This window comes from Salvia splendens, chromosome 11 (assembly GCF_004379255.2).
Source record: "Salvia splendens isolate huo1 chromosome 11, SspV2, whole genome shotgun sequence".
Taxonomy (NCBI): domain Eukaryota; kingdom Viridiplantae; phylum Streptophyta; class Magnoliopsida; order Lamiales; family Lamiaceae; genus Salvia; species Salvia splendens.
This window is the reverse complement of record NC_056042.1, coordinates 12,802,821-12,822,050: the sequence shown is the minus strand read 5'-3', so window position 1 is coordinate 12,822,050 and position 19,230 is coordinate 12,802,821. Positions and strand designations below refer to the sequence as shown.

At 41.5% G+C, this 19,230-nt stretch overlaps 1 protein-coding gene across 1 annotated transcript; it reads right to left on the bottom strand.

Moving 5' to 3' along the window:
* Positions 1-8,216: 8,216 nt before the first annotated feature.
* Positions 8,217-10,351, bottom strand: LOC121754449 (protein PHOX1-like). The gene is made up of 2 exons (XM_042149810.1): positions 8,452-10,351; positions 8,217-8,359 (listed from the first exon to the last, which is right to left on the bottom strand). The coding sequence occupies exons 1-2, from the start codon at positions 10,349-10,351 to the stop codon at positions 8,217-8,219; spliced, it is 2,043 nt and encodes a 680-aa protein (XP_042005744.1).
* Between the last annotated feature and the right edge of the window lie 8,879 nt (positions 10,352-19,230).

Genomic DNA, 19,230 nt, shown 5'->3' with positions numbered 1-19,230 from the left:
ATCCAAAAAGCAAAAATACTTCTTACCGGCTAGCCTCTCCAATATCTGGTCGATGAAAGGCAAAGGAAAATGGTCTTTCCTCGTTGCATTGTTTAGCTTTCGGTAGTCGATGCACATTCGCCAACCCGTGACTAGCCTCGTTGGAATCAGCTCATTCCTCTCATTTTGGACGACTTGGATTCCGACTTCTTTGGAACCATGTGGATCGGACTGACCCACTCACTGTCCGGCACTGAATAGATAATTCCTAGCGACAAAAACTTCAAGATTTCCTTCAATATTTCCTCTCGCCTGTTCGGGTTTACCTTCTTTTGAGCATCTCTATGTGCTTTCGCTCCTTCTTCCAGCCTAATATGGTGCATGCAGACGTCGGGGCTTATCCCCACTAAATCTGTAAGACTCCATCCAATCGCCTTCTTGTTCTTACTCAGCACAGTCAGCAGCCTAGCCTCCTGTTCCCTTGTAAGACTGCTACTGATGATCACTGGATATGATTCCTCACCTCCGAGGAAGGCATACTTCCAATTCGAGGGTAATTTCTTCAGCTCAACTTGGGGTGGAAGTGTGTCTTCAGCGTCCCTATCTCCGGGTCTTCATCTCCCTGGTTGGCCATTTCCCTTGGGTTGCCTTCCAACAGTGGTTTCTCTTCTGGTATTGGTCCCTCTATGGTGCCCTTCTCTTTGTCACTACTCGTGCCTAGGTCAGACAAGGTGGTCGACATGCCAGAACGAGTGGTTACGAGTATAGTTCCTCGCTTGAGTATTTTCGGCCTCCACTGATCAGGAGACGAGCTACTGCTCATAAACTGAAATGAAAAGAAAAAGGAAAATTATACACAATATATACACCAAAGTATCACACACAATAGCAACTCAAAAACGCCATCCATCCCCGGCAACGGCGCCATTTGAAAGGACCAGGGGTGCGTAGGTGTCGTTCAAGCAAGGATATATCCTACTGGTCAGGATAGAGATCCTAACTAAGCCTAGACCCTGGTTTCAAAGATTCCTCAACCCACTCCTACTGATCAGTATAGTGGTGATAAGGGTCGAATCCCACAGAGATGGTGCGTTTAAACTACCGCGGTGATATTTGGAAAGGTTGGTTAGCTACCACGCTTGGGTTGAGTCTCTACCTAGGCAAGAACTTAAAGGTGGTGTTTTACTGGTCAGACGGTATGAAAGCCATCTGGAATGTAACTGTGTACGTGAAATGGGGAGACATTTTTGTAATAGAAAATATTTAGAAGGTACGGGTTTCTATTTTGGGCTAAACGAAATATTCAGAGGGTAGTGAAAGTTTGGTGACTAGGCTGACAGGGCTTAACTAAAAGTGAAGGACAAAAGCAAAAAGCATCTAAAAAGTAAGTGGTCCCCTCCAATTGAAATAGACATCATCTTCTTCAACAAACACATCCAAAATTCAGATAACAATTCCAGATTCAACACGGAAAACACAGATTATCAACTCGCGAACACAGATCTAAAACTACGAAATCAAATCTGAAATCAAACACTGGAACTGGACTTCTGCATACTGGTCAACATGGAAGAACGATTCAGAAATTAAAACTAAGCTTTGCATGCAACGATCCACTTCCCAATCAAACAGTACCAGCTTATACTATCCTAGAGAAACTTGTTACGTAAAATAGAAATGAGAGATTCAGCACTTAAAACACCAAGAAACTTTAGATCTAAGCTAACTAGGCAAGGAAGGAAAAGAAAACAACACAATAAACGAAACGGAAATCAACTTCATAGCATAAACACGTTCGGATCTTCAACAAGTACTTCAAAAGCAGAAAATATCCAAAAGCAACAAAGATCCAACGTAAGGAAAGCAAGGAAAATTAAACTGTGAAGGCAAATAAAAGTGTCTTTGCCACTCCGGGCGATGGAATCTCTAAGCTACGGTCTTGCTGGCTGGAACGGACGATGACTGGAACTCTGGGAACATCTGGGCGTCAGGTGATCATGGCTGCGGCGAGGCAAGAAGCGGGACACGGCTGAAAGACTGGTATTACCGAGAGAACTCTCTACCTAAAGATGGTGGTGAATGAGTGAATGTGGATTTTTTTTCTCTCTCCTTCTTTTTCTAAATCTCCCTCTGATGGTTCTTCTATACTGAGTGGTAGCTGAGCCCCTGCGGCTCCAATGAACTCCGATTTCTGACAGAATTCCTTGATTGCTACTTCTATTTCTTCATCAGTCAACCCTTGGCTACTGATCAGATCACACCATGCAGCAGCTTCTATGTCAGCCTGTTCATAAACATCTAAAGCCTGGAGTTTCTCCTGCAATAGTTAGGTCTCAAGAAAATCTTGGACTAGGGGGTCAATCACATCAACATAGCATAGATTTTCAGAATCGATGGGTTTCTTCATGGCATCATTTATATCGAAGGTAAACTTCTCCCCATGAAAATCAATGCAAATAGTCCCCTCAGCCATATCCACTATTGTCTTGGACGTTATCAGAAAAGGTCTTCCTAACAAGACTCCACTAGACTCCCTCGCTTCATGCTCACTCATTTTGATCACATAAAAATCAGCAGGGTATGTAAAATCATGCACTCTTACTAACACATTTTCTAAAACTCCCTCAGGACTTATGCACGACCTATCAGCCAGTTGGATCAACACCCTAGTATTTGACAGCCTCACTCCTTTCAACCGGTTATAGATAGACAATGGCATGACATTTATAGATGCCCCTAAATCACACATTGCATGTTCGACCTTCACATCTCCTACAATTATGGGTAGGGTGAACATACCTGGGTCGGCTCTCTTGGGTGGTAACTTCTCTTGCACTATTGCTGACGCTATCCCTTCCACCATAATCTTGCCATCCTTCTGGGCTCTCCCGGCTATGAAGTCCTTTATGAATTTCCCGAGAGGGGGTAGCTTCACGGCTTGGAGGAATGGTATGGTGACATCCAACTTCCCAAAAATCGACAAGTAGTCAACCGGGTTCTCTTTCTTCCTCTTTGTAACAAATCGGAATGGGAATGGTTTCTCCCCTTTTTTCTCCTCTACTGGTCCCTCAGCAACCTTCTTGGAGTCTTTCTTGGGTAGTTCCTGGGTCTGGGCCTCCATTCTGGGCTCTTCCTCTTGAGGAGGTTCCTTCCTGGTCAGTAGGGTGTCGGGTTCACCTCTTACACTTGGTGTATCATCTAAGAAGAATGGATCCTGCATCCGAGGCATAGGTCTCCCTAATTCTTCCGCTGAAATGGTATCGCCTCCTATCTTCGTTCCATTGGATCCTCCACTAGGTCGTTTCGGTTGAGGCGCATCATAAGTAGTTCCTGACCTCAACGTAACCTTACTCACATTTGCCTTTTCGGGAATTTGGACTGTAGATGGGAGTTTCCCCACATTTCCCTTCAAATCACCCACCGAACTGGCCAGTTGAGCTAACTGCCTATTCATCATATCCATGTTCGCCTTATGTTCCTTCTGGGCATTTTGCATCCCCTGCACGACCTCATTATGGGATTGCAATTCTCCTTTGATGCTCTGTTGTGACGCTAGCATTTCACCCATCATGTCCTCCACGGATCTCCTTGGCCTGTTCGAATTTTGAAAATGACTCGGCTCTTGGTGTTGATAGTTCTGGGAGTTTTGCTGGCCTTGATTAGGCGGGTATTGGTTATACTGGGCAGGAGGGGTGTACTGACCTTGAGGATATTGATTCTGGTGCTGGCCTTGGAATTGATTTTGGTTTTGATGGTATTGGGGTCCTGGGTTCGGCTGATTTTGGAAATTTTGGAAGTTTCTCTGGTGGGGCGGCACATAGACAGGGTTCGGGTTATGGTTTTGTGGGTTTTGGTTTTGGGATTGTTGGTTTCTTCCTGACCAGTTGGGCTGGTAGTCTGGGTTTGCTGGTCCACGGTTAGGGTTTTGGTTCGGATGGGGGTTATACTGGTTCTGACCTTGGTTCTGATTTTGGCTTCCGTCACCCCATCGGAAGTTTGGATGATCCCTCCATGGTGCATCCCGTTGTCTACCTTGAATCCAATGCCCACTAGAATTGAAGTACCCCGCAGCATTAACTTGCTCCATATTCCCGAAGTCATTAGGCTGATCATAGTTCGGTCCTTGATTTCCCTGCTCTGCACCCTTGTAATTCCCAGCTGGGGGAGGTGGTGGAGTGCTCTTCTCGATCGCACTCAGAAGTGACTTCTTCAGCTCATCCATTTTCAAATCCATTTTCTGCTCCAGCTTATTTTCCTGATCAGTAGACGAGGCAACAGCAGCCCGCTCTCGGTTGTATCCTTCCCTTGAATGATCATACTCTTTCTTTGCATTCAGTAGCTTCCTTAGGACTCTCTTTGCTTCGCTGACCCGTAATTGCGTGAAGCTTCCTCCCGAAGATGAATTTGCCAGGTCCTTGGTTACCGTGTTCATACCTTCGTAGAAAGTATGATGTACTTCAATGTCCGCCATGCGATGGTTAGGACATGATTCCAAAAGACCCATGTATCTTGCCCAATAATCACTCAAGGGTTCATCATACCCTTGCTTCACATTAGTTATTTCCCTCTTCAGCGCGCTTGTCTTGGATGACCGAAAAAACTCGCCCAGGAATGCTGACTTGAAATCGGCCCAAGTCTCAATAGAGTTGGGGGGCAGGCGCATGAACCAGGTGTTAGCTTCCCCCTTGAGCACAAATGGCAAAGCCTTCAGCCTATAATCATCCTCAGTCGCTCCTGCTGGTCTCCTCTGCGCCCTACAAATTTTACAAAACTCATGAAGAAACTCATACGGCCCTTCATAACTCTTCCCATAGTATGTAGGCAGGATCGCGATCACATGAGGCTTCACATCGCAGGCGGTTTGCCCTGGAGTAACGACTATGGCTTGCGGGGGCTCTCCTTCAGTGTGTGCGTTCAGCGTCCCGATCTCCGGGTCTTCATCTCCCTGGTTGGCCATTTCCCTTGGGTTGCCTTCCAACAGTGGTTTCTCTTCTGGTATTGGTCCCTCTATGGTGCCCTTCTCTTCGTCACTACTCGTGCCTAGGTCAGACGAGGTGGTCGACAGGCCAGAACGAGTGGTTACGAGTATAGTTCCTCGTTTGAGTATTTTCGGCTTCCACTGATCAGGAGACGAGCTACTGCTCATAAACTGAAATGAAAAGAAAAAGGAAAATTATACACAATATATACACCAAAGTGTCACACACAATAGCAACTCAAAAACGCCATCCATCCCCGGCAACGGCGCCATTTGAAAGGACCAGGGGTGCGTAAGTGTCGTTCAAGCAAGGATATATCCTACTAGTCAGGATAGAGATCCTAACTAAGCCTAGACCCTGGTTTCAAAGATTCCTCAACCCACTCCTACTGATCAGTATAGTGGTGATAAGGTTCGAATCCCACAGAGATGGTGCGTTTAAACTACCGCGGTGATATTTGGAAAGGTTGGTTAGCTACCACGCTTGGGTTGAGTCTCTACCTAGGCAAGAACATAAAGGTGGTGTTTTACTGGTCAGACGGTATGAAAGACATCTGGAATGTAACTGTGTACGTGAAATGGGGAGACATTTTTGTAACAGAAAATATTTAGAAGGTACGGGTTTCTATTTTGGGCTAAACGGAATATTCAGAGGGTAGTGGAAGTTTGGTGACTAGGCCGACAGGGCTTAACTAAAAGTGAAGGACAAAAGCAAAAAGCATCTAAAAAGTAAGTGGTCCCCTCCAATTGAAATAGACACCATCTTCTTCAACAAACACATCCAAGATTCAGATAACAATTCCAGATTCAACACGGAAAACACAGATTATCAACTCGCGAACACAGATCTAAAACTACGAAATCAAATCTGAAATCAAATCTGAAATCAAACACTGGAACTGGACTTCTGCATACTGGTCAACATGGAAGAACGATTCAGAAATTAAAACTAAGCTTTGCATGCAACGATCCACTTCCCAATCAAACAGTACCAGCTTATACTATCCTAGAGAAACTTGTTACGTAAAATAGAAATGAGAGATTCAGCACTTAAAACACCAAGAAACTTTAGATCTAAGCTAACTAGGCAAGGAAGGAAAAGAAAACAACACAATAAACGAAACGGAAATCAACTTCATAGCATAAACACGTTCGGATCTTCAACAAGTACTTCAAAAGCAGAAAATATCCAAAAGCAACAAAGATCCAACGTAAGGAAAGCAAGGAAAATTAAACTGCGAAGGCAAATAAAAGTGTCTTTGCCACTCCGGGCGATGGAATCTCTAAGCTACGGTCTTGCTGGCTGGAACGGACGATGACTGGAACTCTGGGAACATCTGGGCGTCAGGTGATCATGGCTGCGGCGAGGCAAGAAGCGGGACACGGCTGAAAGACTGGTATTACCGAGAGAACTCTCTACCTAAAGATGGTGGTGAATGAGTGAATGTGAATTTTTTTTCTCTCTCTCCTTCTTGGCTTCCTTTTATAGGGAGGCTTACCCTTGATTTTAGGGTAAATCCTCATTGCAAGTTGACTTCTTTGCCCATAATTGTGGGTAATCCGTCCCAGCTATCCGTCTTCTCCATCTCAAGCCATTTCAGCACGAATACTGATCAGTATGAGATCATGCTGGCGCCCTTTTTCACCTGAACATTCCGAAACTTCCCTACTGGCTAGAACACTTAACCTGCACACTTTGAGCAACTGTTTTGCAGATATAATCAATTTTGCACATCATACTGACCCGTAACAAAGGTCTAGAATACGACTTATCACTCCGTTTCACCAATTATATCCATCCCAATAACCTTTTACTAATTTAGAAAGTAATTAAAATAATTAATTATTTTTTATTTCTTATTTATTTCTTCTTTACTTTTAAATATCTAATAAATTTTTTTCTCTCTTACATTATTCTTCTTTCATAATTCTATAAAACACCAATAATATTTTTTATTCAGTATTGTGTGCATTTAGAGTTGGATACTCACTTTGAATCTTGATTCGTGAGACATCTCATACAAACTCATTCTTTCAAAGATACTCCATATATCCTCATTTCAGGAAATCTTACAAATATGTACTTCATCTGTCCCAAAATAAGAATCCTATTTCATTTTTATCAGAAATGGTAAGTAGACTTTAGATTTTATTATAAAACTAAGTATTTAAGTGGAACCCATATTCTATTAATTTATTCAACTCACTTTTCTTTACATTTTTTAAAATCCATGTCCAAACCAAATATTTCTCCTATTATGGGATGAAGGGAATGACACATATAAAATAACATAGGTTTCAAAAACACAAACAGAAGCACAAAAATATATGTGAAATTCACCTCTTTTTTTTCATGTTATATGCTACTCATACCAATGCCAAGTATAATAATTAAAACAAAAGTAAACAATCAACATTTGCTCCTATACTTTTAAAAAAAAATTACATAAATTAACTTAATTTAATTCATCACAAGAAGAAAGCCAAAGGGTGAACAAAGACTATACATAGAGATTCACCCTATGTAATGAGATGAAGATGCCAGGATGAAAATCTAGGATCCCAATCAAAGGCAAACTATTATAGTTACCCACATGCATCCATTCAATACTCTTTTTTCTGTATGTATGCTCTCTCTATCTCTTTCCCAAAAAATAAAAAATTAAAAATTAAAAATAAAAAATAAAAATACTGAGAATGGACCAAACACTTTAGATAGATCAGGCCATCCCTAATCATCCAAAGAGCCGAATAACAAATCAAACAACTTTGCAACTAAAACAACAACAAAAAAAGAAACGATATTGCCACGAACCAACATGTAATTGAGACTCTGAATTGAGTTTTTCTTTCACTTCAACCAGAAAGAAAAGTCCCAAAACAACTATATGTGACCTGCAAAATGAAGTGTAAATTTCCATCAGTTAGGGAAGTAAGTTTTCCTCAACAATGCATTTATTAAACACTTTTAGGTGCCACAGAGTTGCTAAACAATGCATGGAACAATAGAACTGTCTCTTTCACACATCTAGCTTTTATTAGGAATCAATTATTCGTTCTACCTTAGCAATCAGATCACATTTTAGAAAAACTGTGCCAGACATTATATGCTACATCTTTGGTTAGAAGAAATAGACAGATAAGATAAATGTTGGGAGTAAAAGAAATAAATAAGTTCCATACCTAAAGAATCCAGGGGTAAACAAGCACTTACAAATAACTCTAATGTTATGGCCTTCTATTTAATCATCAAAAGAGGTCACTCAAAATTCTCCATAGCTGAATGAAGGTTGGAAGAGCGTCTTCTGAAAAGTGGTTCCATGTGGGAAGATGTCACATTAGATCGCCACCTATCGGAATCAATCTCATTCCATGCCTGTACTAGATCATCGACCTTGAATCCTACATTAGACACATTAGAGGGGAAGGATGAGCAAGTGAAGGAACCATTTATGGAAAACGTCAAACAAGCAATAATAAACCAAATTGTATACCTTCTAAAGCAGTTTCGTTCGAACAATGATTTTTTATCATTACAGTAATATCTGTTTCTGATGCTCCAGCGAGTTCAAACTTTTCAACTGCAACCTCAAGGCATTCTTCCCAAGTGTGGAGACTCAACTTATATTCCACAACTGAACGCTCATACAACATTGTGCCCCATAAGAGATTGATCTGGGAACTCATATTTTTTGCTTGCTCAGAAGCTTCATCAACCGAGATATCTTTAAATAAACCACCCAAGCCAAATTTTTGAAACAAAGCTTTATCTGTTTCATATTTCGAGATTCCATTAAGGCGTTGTTCTTCCATCTCTTCCCAGATTTGCATCCCTTTCTCCATGCTATCTTCAGCCTTGTTATATAGTTCCAATATATGTGAACACGAGTCTAACTCCAAGTCAGACTTGCTCCCAAGTACATAATACCAAGAAAGCTTTGCTTGTTCAAATTGCTGCAGGCCAAGAGCAAGATACCCTTCATAAAAGTCTGGCTTGACTTTAAGAGCTTCCTCATACTTCATGCCCGCCTTTGTGTATTGTTTTTTTGCCCAATCATAAGCATCTTTAACTCGATTCACCGAAGATTCAGCGGCTTCAGATAAACTATGTTCAGCAGAAACCATCCTTTTCCTTGCTTTAGACAAGTGAACGTTTCCCCAGTTAAACAAGGCTAAAGCAGTTAACTCCCGGAACTTGACTGCAGCTATGTCAAATAACTCTTGGGCTTCTACACTTGTAACAGTATCTTCCAGTGCTTCTGAATATAATTTCATTCCCATTTGATGAATATCCATGTAAGAATCACAGTCGAACCCGACGTGACTCTTGAACAGACTTGCAAACTGGACGATCCAATCCTCAATACAAGTCCCTTTGTCATCTACATGAATGTTCTTTGTTACCACCAATGGTTTCTGATGGCCTTTGCTTAATGCTTCTTCAATGCCCGTTCCTTCATAAATAGGTTCTTTGTCGGGACTAACTTCAGCAATATACAGTCTTAAAAATCCTTGACGATGAGCCAGTCCTTCAGCTACCTTCAGCTCATCCGTGGTAGTGATGGTAACCAAGTCACCTTCTTGATCCTTATACTTGATCAGCACACCATTCAAACTTGGGAACCTGTCAACAACTATATCCCTCAACAGACGAGCCCCGCAATTGGGAGGTAACTGCGCCCCTCGTATATCCTCACCATGAACCAATTTCACCGTCTTCATAACCATTTTCTCCTCTACAACCACCCTATGCTCTGTCTTCTTTTCCACAACTTCACTGACATTCTTCAGCTTGGTATTTTTCTTCCTTTTCCCCTTCTCTTTGGCCATCTTCCCAGGCACAGGCAGGGGTGGGGGTACAGGCGGATGAACATTCTCATGGGGCAAAATAACCTCCTTATCTCCAGTCGGAAGGCCGCCTTTCTCAATCCCCATTCTCACATTCTCCGCAACCTCCAACGCAGTGGTGTTATTAGGCTCCATACTCAACACAATACTCACATCTGTTAGAGCCAAGTCAAGCCTATTCAAAGCCTCATAGCACCTCGCCCTCTTAAGCAGAGCCTTGCTATACTTGGGAGCTACTTGAAGCGCCATATTGCACTCGTTTACAGCTCTCGGGTACTCACCGATCCCCACTTGCATGTAGCAAGCTGCCATGTTAGTCCGCAGCGATGCAACATCGATGTGATTGGGTGGAAGCAATTTGAGGGCCTTCACATACTTCAACATGGCGCCCTCATGGTCGTGTTTCTGGTACAACCGCTTCCCTTCTTGCTTCAATTCCTTAGACATGTAGATGAAAATGGCGGTGTCTTCATCGCGTTTGCCGCCCTTCGCGTCGGATTTCGACCCTATTTGGTATCTCCTCCTAGCGGTGGTAGGCTTTCCCATATCTCTCAACCCCAAAAATCAATCAAATGCTCAATCAAACCTACCTTAAAACACAACAAATCAAATCAAATCAAATCAATTGCATTAATTAAACGCATGAAACAAATGAGGGAATGTTTCCAAAACCAATCTCTCCTTCAATAAATAGAAAATCCAATCTCCAAATATGAAAAAGGTTGCTTGCAGAGAAATTAAAATAGAAGCGCACGAAACAAAATCCAAAAATGGAATAACATCAAGCGTATACCTGGGATAAAGGGGAGCTTCCAAAAAATCAAGAGTTTATTGATTGAAAATGTTGAAAATTGAGATAAAGGGATGTGAGACAATGGGGAAAGGCAAAATTTATGCCTGAAAACAAAACAAAGAAACTGAGAGGAATATCTGGGGAAGGCAAAAGAAAGGGATGTTTGTCTCTAATTTCAAATTTCCACTTGGTGGTCTTGCCATGCGCCTCTCTCTCTCTCTCTCTCTCTCTCTCATTTGGTGTCAATAGCTCTGCAATTACAAGCAAACTACATTATTCAATAAAGATTGTAGAGGAATGTGGTTTGAACATGAAATACATCCAATGTCAGAATTTCCTATTTAGGCGGAGAATGAAATGGACATTACAATGCAATAACAAATCATTTATGGGACCCACACTTTTGCATAGGTGGCATATTCTTAGATAGATAGTGCTCATATTTGTTTAATTGTATTGGGGAGAATATATCAATTGTATTGAATGAATTATAACGTTTACAATTATCACCCTTTATAGAGGGGGATGAAGTAGGGAGTAAGAAATACATAATATACACCTAAAAATATACACACTTTATATGGTAATAAATCCCATGATATCCTCTTAATTTGATTTGCTCGTATATTCTAACATATTCTAACACTCCCCCTCAAGTTAAGTCACGAGATTTCCGATACTTAACTTGCCAAGCACTTCATAGAAATCCTTTACTCCCACTGCTTTAGTCAGAATATCAGCTAACTGATCTTCAGAGCGAACAAAAGGAAATTCAACAATACCAGATTCAATATTTTCCTTGATGAAATGTCTGTCCACTTCAACGTGCTTTGTTCGATCATGTTGGACTGGATTTTCTGCAATATTGATTGCTGCCTTGTTATCACAGAATAATTGACAAGTGTATTGTGACACAAGTCCTAATTCACTCATCAACCCTCTACGCCAAAATACTTCCATTAAACCGTTCCTAATGCCCCTGAACTCAGCTTCAGCACTTGATAATGCCACAACCTTTTGTTTCTTACTTTTCCACGTGACAAGGTTTCCCCCTACAAAGGTAAAGTACCCTGAGGTTGATCTTCTATCCATCGGGTTCCCAGCCCAGTCAGCGTCTGTGTATCCATGAACTTCAAAGTGTCCATTTTTCCTAAACATTATTCCATGATCAAAAGTCCTCTTCAAATATCTGACTATTCTTAATGTCGCTTCAAGGTGATCGTTTTGCGTGCGATGCATAAACTGACTAACCACACTAACTGCATAAGCTATGTCGGGTCTGGTGTGAGATAGGTAAATCAACATACCTACTAGTCTCTGATACCTTTCTTTATCGGCTAGTTTTGCTCCTTCTACAATCTGAAGTCCATGATTCACAACAATTGGTGTCTCTGCCGGTTTGCACTCCATCATCCCTGTTCTGCTAATAGATCAAGAATGTACTTCTTTTGACTAATGAAGATTCCTTCCCTTGATCTTAAGACTTCAACGCCTAGGAAGTATTTGAGTTCCCCTAAATCTTTCATCTCAAATTCCTTGGCAAGATTCTTTTTCAACTGCTCTATCTCTTCTGTGTCGTCTCCTGTGATGATCATGTCGTCAACATAGATTATTAAACACGTGATCTTGTCTCCTTTCTTCTTCAAGAACAGTGTATGATCAGCATGACTCTGTTGGTAATCATATTTTTTCATCACCTCTGTAAACCTCCCAAACCAAGCTCTTGGAGACTGTTTCAACCCATACAAAGTCCTTTTTAATAAGCAGACTTCTCCAGCTGCAAACTCAACTTCAAAACCAGGAGGAGCCACCATATAGACTTCCTTCTTCAGCTCACCGTGTAGGAAGGCATTTGTTACATCGAACTGATGCAATGGCTAGTCCTTATTGGCTGCAATAGATAGTAGTACTCGTACATTGTTCATTTTAGCCACAAGGGAGAATGTCTTTGAGTAGTCTACGCCGTATGTCTGAGTGTATCCTTTTGCCACTAAGCGGGCTTTGTATCTTTCAATGGATCCATCTGGTCTTCTCTTTATCGTATATACCCATCTGCAACCTACAGGTTTCATCCCTTCAGGAAGAAGACACTTCACCCAAGTGTGATTCCTTGCCAATGCTTTTAACTCCAACAACATTGCTTCTCTCCAATGTTTGACTTTGATAGCCTCCATCCATGTCTGTGGAATTTCCTCTTCTTCATATAAAGCAGCTTCAAACGCCCTTGCCATCTTTGTCATGTTTGCCTTGGCCATATTTCCTATCGCGTATCTTGACCGTCTGTCTATCTTCTCTGGAGAATACCGTTTTGGCAGAATTCCTCTCGTGCTCCTTGGAGGTAGGATGTATTGTCCGGTATCCCTGTCAATAATCTCATCATGCATATTGTCAGTAGTAAGGGAATTCTCAACGACATTATTTACCTTGGATACCAAAGCGGGAGGCGACGTTGGGTGAGCAATGGGCTCCTCGGGTTGTACAGTAGGCAAAACTTGCTCGGCGACAGATGTATCTGACTCGGGTCGATCTCCAGTAGGATTATGATTGATGGTCGTAGGTGCCCAACTTAACATGTCACTAGCATTGAAGTCTATTTCACTCTCCCCCTGGCTGGTAAGTTGGGTATTGTAGAAGAATTCTGTTTCTAGGAAGGTGCAATTCATGGTTGTGGTGATCTGTCTAGTTTTGGGATTGTAGCATCTATAGCCCTTTTGATTAGACCCATACCCAACAAAGACACATTTGACGGCACAGGGATAAAGTTTTGTACGCTCATGTTTTGGGATATGGACATAGACAAAGCAACTAAATATACGGGGATATAGAGATAATGCGGGAGGACGATTGGTTAGTGTGGACAGGACTTGGAGAGGGTTTCTTTTGTCAAGTATTTTTGTCGGCAAACGGTTAATAAGGTAGGCAGATGTGGCAACGGCTTCTGGCCAGAAGGATTTTGGGACTTTTGAGTAAAAAAGGAGGGCCCTAGTCATTTCAAGAATAATACGATTTTTACGTTCAGCTACCCCATTTTGCTCAGGTGTGTAAGCACAAGAAGTTTGGTGTACTAAACAAGTTTGGGCACAAAAGTCTCTCATTTTTGTGTTAACAAATTCTCCCCCATTATCAGACCTAAGGGTTTTGATTTTTGTATTGAACTGAGTAAGGATCAAATTATAAAAAAATGTAAACTTTTCAAAGACGTCAGATTTATTTTTTAGAAAATACACCCAAGTCATGAGGGTGCAATCATCAATAAAAGTAACAAAATACCGAAATCCTCATCCCCCAAGTACTGGAGCCGATCCAAGCCCCCTAGCTCAAGTGGTTGAGAAGGGTGGCAAGGATATGGCACCATCCTGGAGGTCTTGAGTTCAACTTCTGGATGGCGCGACTTTGGGATTAATTTCCCTGTGGGCCTGTTCAAGGTTGTTTCCTTGGGGCTTGGCAAGCTTTCGAGCCTGGACGCGTCTGAGGGTGACCGGTAGTCTACCGGGGCTGAACTCGTCAGAGGGAGTGCAGTCTACGAGCCAACATTGGCTAGTTCACGCCTGAACCCGTCGGAGGGAAGCTAAAGTATTCGAGCCACGAGGGGCTGTGGCGGGCTAGTTCGCTTGCCGAATGTATCTCAAACTCCTATGTATGAAAAAAAAAGTACTGGAGCCGGACCCTACACATCGGAATGAACAAGCGAGAAAACAGAACCGACTCTAGTATTACTGGGTTTAAAAGTCTGTCGTTTGTTCTTGGCCAAAATACAAGTCTCACACTAAAAAACTGAATTCTTAAAAAGGTGCGGAAATAAAATATTCAAATAACTAGAAGACGGGTGCCCTAACCGCCTATGCCATAACCATAAGTCCCGTTCCGAAGATCCGTAAGGCAGCATTGCCCTGCCAGTTTGAGCTATCTCGTCTATATAGTACAACCCTCGGCGCTCAGTGCCACGCCCAATGATCTTCCCCGTCCGGATATCCTGTAGTAAACAAAATTTTGGATGCATCAACAGAGTGCAATTGAGTTCCCTAGTTACATGACTAATAGACATTAATTTTTGTGATAGAGATGGAACATAGAGACAATTTGATATTGTCAAAGTAGGAGAAATTTTCACAGTTTCTGCCCCTTCCACAGGAGCCAAATCACCACCAGCGGTTTCCACATAAGTACGTTTAGCTTGAAACAATTCATCAAAATCAGACTTATCATATGTCATAGTGTCTGTCGCTCCACAATCAAATATCCATCCCCTATCATATTCTGTAACTGATTTTTTAACATAACACGCCTTGGAATTTTCAGAACCATTATCAAGGATTGCAAAACGATTACTACACATAATTCTGGGGTCGATTCGCAATGTATCACAATTCTGGGGTGCAATTCCTAAATCATGCATGTAATGGGGTTATTTATCTAAATATAAGGTGGATTGTGGGTTTAGATTGAAAAACCTAAACCCGTTACCTCCAAAGCTTGTCTGCGCCGCGAGATTAGCTGTTGCTCCCGTCGGCTGCGCCTCCCTGTCGTTGACCACTGGGTTCGCCGCCCACCACCCGCCGGTTGCCGTCTCCGTCGGACCACGTCCAGGTGTTCTGTAAGAAGTCCCATTTGAATCGCCTCCGGACTGAATGTCTTGTTCGTTGGTAGGAAAACTGACGGCGGACCTCCCTCTGGCCGTCTGATTCCGGAATGGACCTCCCACCATTCCGGGTATCCTATTAACTGGAAACATGTTTCCTTAGTATGTCGAGGCATCTGACAATGGGTGTAATAAAGTTTGGATTTATCTTCCTTTTCTCTATTCCGATTTGAGGCAGATCCGGTCGGAGGTTGGCCTCGGCGTGGCGGTTGCGGTTGCTGGCCACGAGGTGGCTGTCGATTCTGTTGATGCGGATGAGGAGGGTTAGAAGGACGGATTCCGAATCCGGCGCCGATACCAGAATCTGGAAGTAGGGGCTGCCTCCAGATCCCGTTGCGTTCTTCCTCTTGCTTCAAAATCCCGAGCGCGGTCTCGGTGTCGGGTGCAGGGTCTTCCTTTAACAACTCCCTCCGGAGTCCATCGTATTTGCTGTTCACGCCGGAGAGGAATTGATGGAGTCTCTTGATTTTTGTCTCCGTCTGATAGATCTTGACACCTTTGTCGCAACATGTGTATGGGCAGGGCTTCCGGTTATCCATCCCGACCCATAAGTTCTGCAGCACCGCCCAGTAGGCTTCGAGTGTATCAGTTCCTTGAACCAGCTTGTTGGTTCGATCCTCCAGATCATATATCTGGACAGGATCCTTGCGAGTGCCAAACATGGTAGCGAGGCTATGCCATATTGCGGCCGCAGTTTGGTGTTGAGCAAACTGTAACATCAAGCGTTGCTCCATGTTTTGGATCAACCAAGAAAAAACGACGTAATCTTCCGCCTGCCATGATTTGAATTTCGGGTCGTCTTTCTTGGGTGGATCTGTATCGCCTTCAAGATGGTCGAGCAATTCACGACCTCCAACTGCTATTCGCATTAGACGAGACCAGACAGGAAAGTTATTCCCATCTAGTTTGATTCCTATTGAAACTGATTCAATTGTTTTTGTGGCCATCGGTTGCTTTCACTTGATTTTGCTAATTGGTGCAGGTTCGTGGCTGATATGAGTCGTGTGATGAACAAGATTATGAGTTCTTGTGCTTTGGAAAAAAACGGCTTGTGTTTAGGGTTAGGATCGTATGGCTCGTGATACCGTGTTTAATTGTATTGGGGAGAATGTATCAATTGTATTGAATGAATTATAACGTTCACAATGATCACCCTTTATAGAGGGGGATGAAGTAGGGAACAAGAAATACATAATATACACCTAAAAATATACACACTCTATATGGAAATAAATCCCATGATATCCTCTTAATTTGATTTGCTCGTATATTCTAACATATTCTAACAATATTTTCATTTAGGATTTTAAATCACAACTTTTGTCAAAATCTGGTGTATCACTCAAAGTTTGAACAACTAATTAATCACAACTTTTAATTGTTCTAGCTTATCCCATGGGTCAAATTTTCCGGCGATGACATGGATATATTTAAATATGTGACCCCTATGTGTGTTATTTAGATGACATGTAATTACATATATATATTTAATACTATAAAGAAATAAAAACGGAGTCGTTCTAATTCTGAAAGCCATAAGAGCATCCATAATGGCGGTGAGCGGACCGGCTAGCCGATCTCCGGCGCTCGCCGGTTCGCTCGCCAAACCATTGTAACTGGCGAGCGCCATTTCGGTGAAAAAATCGGTGAGCGTTGGCCGATGCGCTCGCCGGTCTACTCGCCGCCATTGCAGGCTCCGGACCGGCGAGCGATTTTTTTTAATTTTCTAAATACTATATATACGCGCTTTGCACGTCATTTTCATTCGCACCACTTGTTTTAACGAGTACTCTCTCTATCTTAATTTCTGTACAAGATCAACAACGGGAAATGAGCAACGTTGGTGGTAGTAGTGGTGGTAGTGGTGGGGATGCTGAGGAGTACGAACGTCGAATGAACGAAGCGTTAGAGGCCTATACGAACCGTGAGATTGATCGTCAACGGCAACTGGCATGATATGGGCTACTACTTGGCAGATGGGATATACCCTAGGTGGCCCGTCTTTGGGAAGACGATCAGATGCGCATCAGATGAGAGGAAGGCCTACTTTGCGGAACGGCAGGAGTCGGCGCGCAAGGACGTGGAGTGCGCATTTGGTGTGCTCCAGTCTCGATGGGCGGCAATTAGGGGTCCAATGCGTTTGTGGCATATCGACTACATTGCTGATATAATGTACGCCTGTATTATCATGCACAACATGATTGTCGAAGATGAAGGTGTTCAACTGACTAGTTGGGCCAACGACGATAATGAAGCCGGTCCAAGCCACGACATGGCCGCCCCCAACGTGCGAAGGGGGGTCCCGTACGATGAAGCCGGCCTCCTCCAAGCACATGCCGACATGCGCCAAACGGATGCTCATATTCGACTCCAAAAGGATTTAATTGAAGAGTTGTGGGCGCGGAAGAATGCACGTCGTTAGTTTTTTTTAATTATGTAATTTTTTAAAATGTACTGTTTTTATTTAAATAAAATTATTGGATTTTCCCGTATCTGTGTCGTAAATTTAATTCCGTATTTTTTGTGATTGTCAATTATTTGTTTTATATAATTTTGAGTGATGTGGCTAGGCTATTGCTGGGCTATTTGTTTGTTCTGATGATGTGGCAGGAGGATTTTTAGTGTTGATGATGTGCCAGGAGGAGTTTGTGGCTGGGCTATGGCTGGGCGAAAACCATTGTGGATGCTCTAAACACTTACCTGCAACTTTAGAAATTAGGAAACACGTCGTTTAGACTGCTTGCCGGTATGTCCAGGTAGGATATTTCGACTGCCACGTCATCAAAGATTTCGCCTAAAAATTTGACTCGATCCATGGATAACCTAGAAAAATTGAAACTTCGTGATTTAATTAGTTGTCTTCAATTTTTGTGAGATACCATATATTAACTTAAACTTGGTGATTTAAATGGCTATTTACCTTTTTTTATTTTCTGTAAAGAGATTATAATTAAATTGATTGTCGTATTTTAGCAAAACATCAAACGAATTAGGACGAATATAGTAATTTTTACAAGCATAAATTGATAAAGTGAAGTCTAGTGTGAATACGCGCGCCATGGAAATCTATAACTACCTATTATTGAAATAATTGTAATTTAAAATCCCAATTTATGATTGAAATAATTGTAATTTAAAATCCCAATTTATGAAGGAATTGAAAAGAGAAACAATTAAGTGTGAGAAACAATTAAGTGTGGTATATTAATAGAGGGAGATTAAGTGTGAGAAACAATTATAAGTGGTATATTAATAGAGTATTTCTCCCTGTTCCATATTAATAGAGTTATTTTTTTTTGAGAAGTTCTAAGTTATTTATGTCATTTCTATTTTTGGTAAAAAGTAATTTTCCCCTTTACTTTATTCTCTCTTCATCTTTCTTACTTTATTCTTTCTTACTTTTTCCACCATCCATTTTAACACACTATTTATAAACTACGTGCTGAAAAAAAAATATTCTATTAACAAGGAACGAAGGGAGTATTACACTTAGAGTTTGCATAAAGTTGAACAATGGCAAGGGTAGAGAAGCTAAAAAAAGTTGGTTGATTGACAATCATATGGGCTTTATTAGTATTCAATAGACCTTTTTATTAGCCATTTGGGCCTATTCTATCTAAAATCCAATGGAGAGTAGGCAGTAGCCCACCAGTCTAATTTAGTTTTTTTCTTTTAAAAGATAAAAGAAAATTGAAATATACGTACAATAAATTGTTTTTATTACTCAAATGATAATATTTTATTTTCCAGCGGTTAGAGTGTTAAGTAGTCATACCATGAAAAAATAAAAAAATTAATAAAATTTGGAATATACAACCATATATTTTTATCTTTCTCAAAGATAAAAATAGTCATGTACATTTAAGTTTGATTAATCAGATTAACTAAAATTTCAATTAATAATTTATGATTAATGCCAATAGCCTAGAAATCCTTTCTAATCAACTTATATTTTCAGTTAAAGTTGGTACGAGTTGGATACAGTAGTATTTT

Bases quoted from the DNA above. Each gene is read 5' to 3' on its own strand.
- LOC121754449 (XM_042149810.1), bottom strand. From the start codon at position 10,351: ATGGGAAAGCCTACCACCGCTAGGAGGAGATACCAAATAGGGTCGAAA. The intron at 8,360-8,451 runs GTATACAATTTG...TGTCTAATGTAG, and splicing joins GAACGAAACTGCTTTAGAAG to GATTCAAGGTCGATGATCTA.